The 12,226-nt window shown below is 46.7% G+C and overlaps 2 protein-coding genes across 2 annotated transcripts; both read right to left on the reverse strand.

The window, feature by feature from the left end:
- Positions 1–261: 261 nt before the first annotated feature.
- Positions 262–1,710, reverse strand: LOC123620913 (keratin-associated protein 16-1). Its single transcript, XM_045526496.1, has one exon. It carries the CDS (start codon positions 1,708–1,710, stop codon positions 262–264), a length of 1,449 nt encoding a protein of 482 aa, XP_045382452.1.
- A 4,829-nt stretch (positions 1,711–6,539) lies between these two features.
- Positions 6,540–6,920, reverse strand: LOC123620914 (keratin-associated protein 17-1). Its single transcript, XM_045526497.1, has 2 exons — positions 6,785–6,920; positions 6,540–6,739 (listed from the first exon to the last, which is right to left on the reverse strand). Exons 1-2 carry the CDS (start codon positions 6,918–6,920, stop codon positions 6,540–6,542), a joined length of 336 nt encoding a protein of 111 aa, XP_045382453.1.
- Between the last annotated feature and the right edge of the window lie 5,306 nt (positions 6,921–12,226).

Below are 12,226 nucleotides of genomic sequence, written 5' to 3' on the forward strand. Positions count from 1 at the left end.
TGAGATGACGCGGCTCTTCTCAGCTTAATAGCAGCAGGAAACAGGGACTAGGAACGCCCCACTGTCAGTGTGCAGGAGGCCTTCACCTGGACCACTGGGATACTGACATTTCTGATGGGTTCTTTGAAGCATAAACAGGTGGTGAGTAACAGTGCAGAAAGAAAAAACGATCCCGGCTAAGTCCTAATGAGCTTCAGGGAGGGCAATTGAGTGTTCTCTCCAGGTGGTGGCTTGCTTTGCAGGAATTGGGCCGGGGCTGGTTCAGCAGTCGGCAGGCTTGCTGGCAGAGGGCTGAGTGGCTGTAGCCTCACGGGTAATTGGGGTGGTGGGTTTGGCCTCATTGGGCTGGCAGGGACCTTCCTCTGAGGCCTCCGCCTTGCAGGGGGATGAGTCGGCACAATCGGGTCCGCTGGAAGTGAACTTCTTGCAATCCCGTTTGCAGGAGTCTGACTCAGCACAAGGCCGGCGGGCGCAGACAGGACGGTAAGAGTAGGAAGTGAGGTAGGCCGGGCGGCGCTGGATGGAGTAGCAGGGGCGGTAGCAGGCAGGACGGTAGGAGATGGATGTCACGTAGGGCTGCCTGTAGGAGATGAGTCCAGAGCAGATCGGGCGGCACACTGGGCGGCAGATCGGTCGGTAGGAAACTGCAGGACTGCAAGGCTGTTTGCAGGAACTGGGTATGTAGAAAGTCCGAGGGCAAGTTGGTTGGCAGATGGCAGATGCAGAAGACCCCGGCCGGCAGCAGAGAGGTTGGCAGGAAGTGGATGGACGGGAAACAGGCTCACAGCCAACCGAACGACAGCGCTTGACCACGTAGCAGGTAGGCTGGCACGGGCTGGGCACACAGACAGCCGGTGAGCAGGGGCTGGGCTCAGAGCAGATGGGTTGGCAGACACTGGAGATGCAACAAGAAGGCTCCTGGCAAGGGCTGGAGGTACAAGGTGGCTCACAGGGGCTCGGAACACAGCAGACAGGGCGGAGGCAGACGGGCTCACAGACCAGGGCCACGCAGGGAGCTGCCTGGCAGACGCTGGGCTCTGAGCAGGATGGCTCACAAGGACTGGGGTCACAGCAGACAGCCTGGCAGCTACCGGCCACAGAGCAGATAGAGGGACCACAGCTAGGTGTCGGGCACACTGGCTGACAGCAAACGGGCTCACAGACCATGGGTTGGCAGGAACTAGGCACGGCGCACACAGCTGAACAGCAACTGGGTTCACAGATGACTGGCTGGCAACAGCTGGGTTTGCAGAGGACAGGCTGGCAAGATGTGGGCACACAGAGGACCGGCTGGCAGGAAGTGGCCTCACAGCACACTGGTTGGGCACAGCTGCTCTCAGGACAAGTAGGTTCACAAATGGTGGCCTCGCAGCACAGGGGTTGGGCACAGCTGCTCACGGAACAAGAAGGTTCACAAACGGTGGCCTCGCAGCACAGGGGTTGGGCACAGCTGCTCATGGAGCAAGAAGGTTCACAAACGGTGGCCTCACAGCACACAGGTTGGCAGCAACTGCTCACGGGACAGGAGGGCTGACAGCATTGTGGATTGCAGCTGGGTGACCCGCAGCTATCTTGACAAGTCACCAGCTGCCACGTCTGGCTCCGGCAGGAACTGGGCAAGCAGATGGGCCCTCCACAGCTCACCTCGGTAGAGCAGAGAGAGATGGCTGGCACAGAAGGGCATTTCCTGGAACAGCAGCTGCCAGACATGGTGGAGGTGGCTGTGCTTCCTTGTGAGTGCCAAGAGGTGGCTGCCTGACTGTGACAGCTCTCTGAGACCCTCACTTTTATACCCCTCGCTGGCACATGCTGTTTTGGGCCCCTGCATCTTTTCCTCATTGCTGTTTGGGCCAGTTTGCAGAGGAACGTCTTATTATACCAACGTTTGTTGATCTGCAAGCTGTTTGTCTACTCATAAAGGAGCGTTTATTTATTGACTTGCTAAATTTGGAGTCCTCAGAGCTACAGGTAGCCTTAGAATAAGCACTGTCACCTCCAAGCTGGATGATCTATATTTCTGAGCATCACGAACAGGGAAAGAAGAATGAAATTGATAATTTATCCACCTTCTAGTCTTCTGTACAAGGCCCTGGGTTGGGCACAGAGGACGCCCACATGAATAACACCCTTCTCATGGGTCCCACTGTCCAGTTGGCAGATAAGCTGCGGACAAACTCTCTGCAACACAATGGCAAGTTTAACAATAGACACACAGGGATTAGTAGAGAAGAGCAGTGGTGACCTTGGTCAGGAGGGGCACACCTGGCTACATTTTAAACACCTGCACCTTACAGCACTGATCGTACTTAAAACCATCAGCAACCCCACCAGGCAGAGATTCTTCTCCCCCGTTAGAGATGGAGAGATGGGGGCAGAGGATGAGAGGTTTCAGTCACCTGCTGAAGAGCACACACAGCCCACCCCCGATCCAGGGCTGCTGTCTTTCCTCCTCACCAGCCTGTCTAGATCGACCTTTCTCAGTAGACTGCATCAAAGTCACACATCACGGGATCAGCCCCCTGCCATCCTCCATCCTGTCCCGGAGCAGCCCTGCCCCAGAACATTGGCTTGCCTTGTCCCTGGAAAGCACCTGTCCCATCCTCTCTGCTCCTCCTCGAGCATTCAGGAGACCTCCAGGGTCCTGCTTGCCTTTGGAGATCTTGACAACTTCTTTAAAAAGATGCCTCCAAGATCCAAAAGATAAAGATGAAAAATCAGAGGTTACAGGTGGTTTCCCATGTTTGTCTCTCAAAGACACTGTGAGCAGGAGATTCATCTCAGCTACTGCCTGAGACAGAGGAGTAGAGAAATGAACCCAAGTTTTCTAAACACCAAGGCCTGACACCCTGGCTCAGTGAAGGGCCGATCTTGCCTCCACCACACATTTTTATCATCAGTCCAAAAAGTAGGCTCTCTCTGGAAAAAGCTGAGCCATGATGCCACCCATTCATCCCCCGTCATTCATTAATTTTTGCAATCATTGATTCAATTTCTCTTTTATTCATTCATTCAACTCAGCCAACACTGGGTTCTGTGTGTCAGATACAAAAAAAATGAGCTGTAATTCTAGCCACAAGGAACCCAAATGTAGAAGAGAGATAGACACATCCATAAATAATTATGGCATAGCATTCAAGTGCTATGAAAGAGGGATGCATGGGGTGCTCTGGGGGGTTGGGGGAAGTTAAGAAAACCTTCTCAAGCAACATGATGGCTCAAGGAAGAAGGCTGGAAAGGGGTGATAAGGGCAGGAAAAGAATGAGCTGTAGAAACCAAAGATACAAGAGCATGATACATCTGGGAAGCCCCAAGTGGTCCAACATAGCCAGGATGACAAGCTCAAGGGGACAGGAAGGGATGGTGATGGGAGTAGAGGGGTTACTGGGCACCCAATCATGAAAGGCCTTGCAGACCATGATTAAGAAGGATTTTATAGTGATACCTGCAGGTTCAAGTAGGGGAATAACTTGACCAGGATTGCCCTATGTAAAGTTCTCTCTGGCTGTGGAGAAGGGGGATGAGGGCAAGTCTCAAGGCAGGAAGACCACTGGGGGTCTGAGACAATTATCCAAAAGCTTCATGGTGACAACTTGAACTGGGCAGTGCCTTGAGGCTGGAGCAATACGAGAGGCTTCAAAGTAAAGAGGGAGCATCTACAGGTCTTAGTGGTTGAACATGGAAGATTAGGATCATCAGGTGCTGTTTTTTTCAACGTGGTTCTCAGGAAGCAGGCAAAGGGGACTTTTGAACAGCCTGCCAAGGGGAAGGTAGATCAGGAGCCCCCAAGACCCTGCTCCTGCCCCTTGACATCACATAAGCACCACGAGGGCAAGGACTTTGTCTGTTCACTGATATATACCCAGCACCCAGAGCAGTGTTGGATACCTAGGAGGTGCACAATTAATATTTATTGAGTGAATAAATTAGAACCTCTGTGAATAGCTAAGAAGGGCAACCCTTTATCAGCAATTCAAAGAAATCACTACCTCCACTCATGCATCCAGGAGACATGACCATGAGCAATATGATAAACAGATGCTCTGATTCACAACTACTCCATGCAGACTTCCTGGCCTCCAGGCAAGTGTTTCCTCTTGGCAGCTCCTGCTCTGGCTGTGACTTTGTCCTGGGGGTTACAGAGCCAGTTCCTAGGAGGCCAATTCCAGCCAGAGCAAAAACGACTTAAATAGTAGAGTCCGAAACTGAACCAGGGCAGTTGAATCTCAAATTCTCTCCAAAAGGAGACGTACTAATATTGCTCGGTTTGTAAATGAAAACAAAAAAAGTTAAAACACAATGAGCTACTACTGTACACCTGCTAGAATGCCTAGGAATAAAAAGGCTGACAATATCAAGTGTTAGCAAGGACATGGAGACATTGCAACTGTCAGACATTGCTGGTTGAGATACAAAATGGTACAGCCACTTTGCAAAATGATTTGGTAGAGTCTCATAAAGTTAAACATTCCCTGACCATTTGCCCAGCAATCTAACTTCTAGGCATTATCCAAAATAAACAAAACATACGTTCACACAAAAACTTGTACATAAATGTTCATAGCAGCTTTAATCATAATAGCCAAAAACTTAAAACAACCCAAATGTCCATGAGTAGGTGAATGTATTTTTTAATGTAGTTCATCTATACAACAGAACACTAGTCAATAAAGAGGAATAAATTATTAATACCTGCAACAGCATGGATAAATATAAAAAATGTTATGCTAAGTGAAAAAGAATTCACACTGTAGGATTTCTTCTATATGAAATTCTAGAAATACTGAAATCTGTAGTAACATAAAAAACAGATTGATGGTTGCCAGGGAGTAAAGAGGGGGAAGTTGACTACAAGGGAAAACTAGGGAATTTGTGGGGTGACAGAAAGTTCCGTATCTTGAGTGTAGTGGTGGTTACATAAGTATATACAATTGTCAAATCACATCATGCTGCACACTAAAAATGGGAGCATTTTATTATACGTAAATTATATTTCAATAAAGTTGACATAAAAAAACCAAAATTTTAAAAAGGCAAAAAAGTAAAAGCAGCATAATCCCAGTTGTATTTGTAAATATGCTTAGAAAGGAATCTGGAAAGATATATACCAGTAATCAACTCTGAGTGGTGAGCATTGTAGGAGCTATTATTTCTTCTTTATATTTTGTGTGTTTTTTCATATTTTTAGGGACCACTGTTATGCTTATCAGAAAAAAAATTTTATCTGTTTTTCAAATGAAACATTGCTTTGTAGGAGTAAAAATAAATATTGTTCTTCCAGGGCAAGAACAGAATTAGTTTTATTCCACATGTAACTTAAGATCATTTTATCACGAGGTTGAATGGGCAATCTTGAATTTTAACCTCCCAGGTGGGCCCACACACCTTGGTCAGGGATCACTCCATTGGGACCCAATTTGAATTGGCAGATGTTCACTGGCTCCATCCTCCTCGGGACTTGGGCCGCAGAAATGCATCTGGTTCTGGTACAAGACAGCCTAACACAGAAAGATGAGACCGGGCAGGGCATGGGGCTAAAGGAACTGCCCAGAACATCCTTAGAAACTGTGTTCACAAGCTTTGCCACAGAATTCCAGAATCAAGCTTGTTTTACCAGAGTCTCCTCCCCTGTCTGTGCCAGGAAGTTCTGACCGAGCCCAACGGCCTCTTGCAGAGTCGGGCTAGGAGAACCATGACAGAAGGAAGCTATGCCCCGATCAGAATTAAATTTGGCCAGCAACAGCCACTCACCCAGGAGCTTCTAAAAATGCAGGTCCCAGGGCACCCCAGGCCCTGGAGCTAATGGATCAAATCTCTAATGTGAAGCCCAGGGATGTGTATTTTTAAAAGCCTCCTGAGTGAACCTCATGCAGAAGATGGAAGTTTCGCTCTGCATGTATGTTTCTCAAACTTCAGTGCATAAGAATGATCTGGCATTCTTGTTAAAAACAGATTTCAGGCCACGCCCCTGTGGATTCTGATTCTGTGTGTCTCAGGGAGGGCCCCAAAATCTCCAGTTTTAACTAGCCCCTGGGCGATGATTCCCTTGCAGGCGATCCACCAATCACATTTAAAAAACCCTAGTGTGGATGCCAGAGTAAAGTTGGTCAAGGAAGAGGCAAGAGAACTAATTAGGTTATGCCAGCATGCTCGAATTTATTAAACGGCTAACAAAAACTGGGGATTTTGGCATCTCAAAAACAGTAGAAATCCAGGCAGGAGGTCGGTCCCAAAGACACATTGAAGAAGAGAGTGGCTTATGGTACGAGACATTTAACTTCATGCGAATAAAACACTGGAGATTCACTCTGTGAGCTCAGGGAGCACTTTGTTGGGAGCCCGTTTTAATTTCTCGCCAGGATATGGCTCTTGTTCTCGGTGCCTTGAAACTCCAGGACAGGCGTTGGAGAACAAGCCCTTCTCTACAAATAGCAGCAGAGCCGGGACGCTGTCTTTCGGACAGTTCTGGAAATGAGGGGCTCTCCCTCGGGGGCAGATGGAGGCTTTCGGTGGGACTGCGTCGGTGGTGGGGGCAAAGGTCTTCACTTCGTGTCGCACACCGGTGAGGGCTGGCAGCACACAGGGCCACAGCACCCGGATCCACAGCAGCCTCCCCCGCAACCCGATCCACAGCAAGAAGAGCCACAGCAGCTGCCACCACAGCCCGAGCCTCCGCAGCCCGATCCACAGCAAGAAGAGCCACAGCAGCTGCCACCACAGCCCGAGCCTCCGCAGCCTGAGCCTCCGCAGCCCGAGCCTCCGCAGCCCGAGCCTCCGCAGCCCGAGCCTCCGCAGCCGCAGCACGACCCGCAGCAGCCGCAGCACGACCCGCAGCCGCAGGAGGCCGACTGGCAGCAACACTCTTCACAGCAGTTTTGGTCCTGACCGCAGCAGGTGAAGCAGTCCCCCGGGCAGCACCCCATGGTCCTGGCTGGTCAGGTCGCAGGTCAGTGTCGCCGCCCGGGTTCCCCCAGACTGACCGTGGCCCGACTGGACCACAGCTTTTATATCCCCTCACCCAGGGGTGTTGGCACACGGGACAGGATATTTTCTTTGTTATTATTTATGCCAGTTCCTGTAAGAACATCTCATTAACCGGCTGTTTATTTTCCAGCCCCGAGTACCTCAACTCATAAAAAAAAGCCCGACTCATTCCAACTGCCGTTTGTCCAGAGGGTAAAAATACATCTTGGAGAAGACGTGGCATCACGGGCAAACATCAGCCGGACGTCATCGGCTCGGGGTGGAGAGAGGAAGGGGAAGGCCCTGGAAGAGGGGCTCGTTTCCCACACCTTCTCCCGTGGCAAGATGGCAGAGGCCCCTGTTCTTCGTGGATGCTATGCCTGGAAAACCAGAATGGTGACATCTGCAAGCCCTGTTCCTTCTGTCGCAGGCAGAGGCTGCCGCAGAAGGTCTCGTCGTGTGACTCCTCCCAGGTGCGAATGGCATCCTCCTCGCAAATATTTGTGCCTGCGTGTGGTATGCGGAGTGTGCCACACATTCGTTTGGGCTTGGTTGGTGAGTATCAATCATGAGTAATGACTGGCCCTCGAAACGAAGAGAGACTCATCATAAAGCTGCGGGAGGCCAGAGAGCCACGTTCTCTCTCCGGGCATGGTGAACTGAACTCTCTAAACAGGTGGGAAGAGCCGTGGTCAGAACCTATGACCTCCACCCCCACCCCAGGCCTTTCCACCATGCAAGAAGGAAGAGATGCAGGAGGAGGAAGAGGAGGGTAAGGAAAGGAGGGAGAGAGGGACAGAGGGAGGAGATCACTAAATATCTAAAATACTGCATTAAAATAGGAATAGCGTGCACTTTTTTGTAAGAGCTCCAACCTTAGAGGCCATCTGGCAGAATGAGGAGGTAGCATGCAAAATACCCAGAATGTTGTCCTAGGGGATAAAGTGGCTTTGGAAAGAGACTAGACTCCACAGAGGACTCAGGTTCCTGTGTACATTCTGAGGTGGGTCAAAATTTCTGTGTCCATTTTGAGCTTTTATACCTTGTCATCCTCTTGGAAACAGCATGGCAGCCCTGGAGCCTACAGGCTCAGCCCTCTGGAATACATTGCTAGTTGGGGTGGGGTAGGGGGATGGAAAGTAGGGGTGGGGGTGAGGATCTGGATCAAGGGGCACAGCCTTTCCCTTGCATTTCCCCTTCCTTTTTAGATGAGCCTGGAAGCCAGGAAGCCCCCTGGGAGGGCTGGAAGGACTGCGGGTGGGACAAGAGCTGGGGGGTGAATGGCAAGTGGGCAACTTGGATTTGATATGACACTCGGTACTTCACAGAAGGTGGAATTTTAGAGCCAGGAGGAACCCCTGAAAGATCATCTGGTCCAGGGTTTCTAAGCCTGTTTTACATCATAATTGCCTAGGGTGGGGGTGTCTGAAAAATACAGATCCCCAAACTACCTCCCAGTCCTTATGCTAAATGAGAACATGTGCTCCTGGGAGCATGAGAAGCTATACATTATTAAGTTTCTCAGGTGACTCAGATTATCAAATAGGTTAGGAAACACTGGTATAATTGAACATGACCACAACCATCACCCCCAAGCACTTGTATTTTACGGAAAATGATAACAAGGCCCAGAGAAGACCCATCAGTGGTAGATTGGACCTGTAACCCAGATGTCCTGCTTCCTGGTCCAAGGTTTCTCAAGCCAGACCAGGTCCACAGATGGCACCTCTGGGTGAATATAATGTAGCAATGTCCACGGCAGACGCATCCTTTTATTTATGTATTTATTTATTTATATACTAGGTCATGCATTTGCAGGGTAAAAGACACAAAAGAGTATGCAGTGAAAAGTCTCCCTCATCTTCCAATGTCTCACCGTTCGGTTCTCCTGCCTCTCACCCACCCCCTTCTCTGCTCCCACAATCACTTAACCTCTCCATGCCCGAATTTCCTCATCTATAAAACAGAAATTAAGATAATAATAGTGCCAATCTCACAGGGCCGCTGTGATTAAACGAGTGAATATATATACATATAGAACACTTGGAACAATGATTGGCCACATATCGCTTGGTAAACATTAGTTATTATTAATATATTATACATATACAAGGAGCTAGATAAATAAATGAAGATATATAGAGTATTTTTGTTCATTACACCAATGATAAGTGTGTTCATTACACAAATAATATACATACTAGGGTTTCGGTTTTTCCCAGAAAAGGATTTTTTTTAATTCAAGTAACTGCAAATAGGAAACCAGATGAGGAGCCCCAGGTTGGGACAAATAATGGCTTCCCCGTCCCTGATAGAACAGGGGGAGAAGGAGGCCCCTACACTCTCCACAGTCAACAGGGGGCCCCTCCTGACTCTGCTGCAGCACCCCAGGGACAGGGCCCCACCTGCAATATTTCATGTGCTCAAATGCTATTCATGTTCCCTCTTCTGTGAATTATCTTTTCATCTCCACTGTCATTTTTCTACTGGGGTGTTGGTCTTTTTCTTTGATGGATGGGAATCCTTTGTGAAACAGAAAAATCAAAGCTTTGTCTGTAGTATGAGTTAGAAATGTTTTTCCCAGGTTGTCATTAGCCTGGACACTGTATTCAAATAATAATAATAAAGTGTTTGCATTGTAAATTTCATACCTGCATACTGTGAATTTCTGAAAAATACAAAAAAACCAAAGAGAGAAAATAAATATCGTCTATAATCCCACAACAAAGATATTTACTGCTAATATTCTAGTTTTCCTTTTAGTGTTTTTTCCTAAAGATATGCATATATTGATATGAATGTAGATAAATATATATGCATATATAAATATACATATATAAACATATATTAGATACAGATTTCTAAATCCATGTTCTAAGGTATGTTAAAAATCTGTAACTTAATTTTTCTCTAAGACTGTTTAAATTTATTTCTTGTAAACTCAAAAATTATTCAGGATTTCTCTCCCCAGCACCATCCTTCATCTGGAGGTGCTAAGTTTGGGGGAGCTTAGACAGTCTCATAGCATTCAAGAGGGTGACAACAGGTTCACAGTGAGCATCTGCTGAAATGTACATGGTCCTCTTTAACTCTCCCCATCATTCCACCATGGCATCAGCTGAGATATTGGGGTTCTCTTTGCTCCCCAGTCCATGAATTCTGCATCCTCCCATCACCCATCCCGGAGGCTGGAAGGTCCTGGCCATCTGACCACCCACTCTCCTCCACCACAAAGGTCTACTTTGAATTGCATAAGCTAAGCATTGACTTAAGTCATCCCCTCTGCATTTCCACAGTAACAATCCTACGCTGAGGACAGTGAATACACAAAGTCCCCACTGCTGCCCAAGTCATGAGCAAAGACCAGCACTGAAAGAAATTGCAGAAGATAAATTACACCAGTGAATTACTCCTGACACGTATCTTTGCACAATGGAAACCCTAGCGTACAATTTGAGTTGTCCACTGAATATCGCACTTAACCTGAGAAAATTTTCATGTGTATATTAATTATCAAATATTATAAAAATTTGAGAACTTACATTTTCAAGTTGATGTGAACCTTCCCCATTACTGAAGATCTAAGTTGGTTCCGGTTTTCCAATATTAGTAAAACACTAAAAAAATAAATAAAAAGCAAAACACTGAGGTGAATCTCCTTTAAATATAAATTTGTGTACATCCTTCTTTTTCTTTCTAAAATAAATTCCTAGGAATGTAATTACTGAGTCCTCAGCATGTTAATAATCATAAGGTTATTAATAAATATTTAAAAATCGCTCTCCAGAAAAACTCTCTTCATCAGTATCCATTTCATAGTGCCCTCACCAATATCAGTTATTTTTAAAAATCTCTTTGTTAACTGGGTAGTCCAGTCATGAAGTCTCATTGTAGTATTTATTTGTATTTATTTAATTATCAGTGCCTTTATTTTATAGTCCACTGTCATTTCCTCTTTTGGAAATTATCTGCTATGCTGATTTTTCTATTAAGTTACCCATCTTTCCTAATTTATTTAAATGAATCATTTAATGCTAAGAATATTAGCTTTCCTTTGTGTCACTGACACATATTGCAAAATTTGTCCTAGGGTGTCATTTCCTTTTAATTGTATCTATGGTATTTTTATACACAGAATTTCCTTTCTATGTGGGCAAATATACCTTTTTTTTTTCCTGATGGTTTTATGTTTTGAAAGTTCTTCCCCATCCCCAAATCAGACAACCATTCACTTTATTTTCTTCTAGTTTTTTATGGTTGCATTTTTTACACTTAATGCTATTATCCGTCAGGAATTTATTTTGGCAGATACCCACCTCAACACACACGACATTTGTGTGTGGCAGACACTGCTTTATAAAAACATCCTGGCTTTCCCAATGGAGCACTGGAGTGCCTATGCCAAGGAGGTTTACTGTGTTAGAAAGAACAGGATGCAGAGGTCATCAAAAGCCTGTTCTGGCGGCCTCTAGTGTTCCTCTCGTGGCATTACACATGCAGCGTCAACTGTTTCAGAAGCGCCCACAAGACCCGCGCTGACGCCGGCTTCAGCAGCTGCACAAAACCTCGGTTTGATGCGAGCAGCTTATTATATTTACATGGAACTGATTTAAATCGTGTGTTCATTAGCCATCTCTTGGCAAAGGAAGCACATTATCAGTCCCTCCCATGTGCCAGGCCCTGCAACAGGCATTTTATATGTGTCTTCTTGGTTCATGCTCAAGATAACCAAATACAAGAAGCATTAGCATCCCTATTTTGTACATGAAGAAACCGAAGCTCGTGGACATCAATTACTTTAACTAGAAGATGCAGAGCTTGGATTTGAACGGAGATCTGTCTCCTTCTGAAGCCCATCCTCTATGCCTGACTCTCCTGAGGGAATCACAGAAAAAAAAAATGCCTCTTTGTTTTCAGGTAAGTCTCAGCATCATGATATCGCCAAGAGATTGTAAGTTTCACAACCACAGAGGCACAGAGACTGTGGCCGTTTTATTCATCAGTGTATCTCCAGTGGCTACTGTATGGTGGGCACTCAATAAGTAACTGTTAAGTAAATAAAATTATAAATGAGTGCAATGACGCCTACAATGGAGCACAGGTGAAAATGTTAACTAGCAGACAGTGGGATCCCTGCCCCCTTCCTCACTCACCATCCTTGTCACCAATCACGGCTTTACTCCATCTTGGATCTGGAAGCCCTGCTGAGCAATGGAACGTTCTGAGACCACAGAAATGTTCTATGTTTGCGATGCCCAATATGGTA

The sequence above is a fragment of the Lemur catta genome, chromosome 15, assembly GCF_020740605.2.
Source record: "Lemur catta isolate mLemCat1 chromosome 15, mLemCat1.pri, whole genome shotgun sequence".
NCBI classification, from domain to species: domain Eukaryota; kingdom Metazoa; phylum Chordata; class Mammalia; order Primates; family Lemuridae; genus Lemur; species Lemur catta.

Coding starts and splice junctions, on each gene's coding strand:
- LOC123620913 (XM_045526496.1), bottom strand. CDS start 1,710: ATGTCTGGCAGCTGCTGTTCCAGGAAATGCCCTTCTGTGCCAGCCATC.
- LOC123620914 (XM_045526497.1), bottom strand. CDS start 6,920: ATGGGGTGCTGCCCGGGGGACTGCTTCACCTGCTGCGGTCAGGACCAA. Junction 6,740..6,784: donor GTCGTGCTGCGGCTGCGGAG/GCTCGGGCTGCG, acceptor CGGGCTGCGGAG/GCTCAGGCTGCGGAGGCTCG.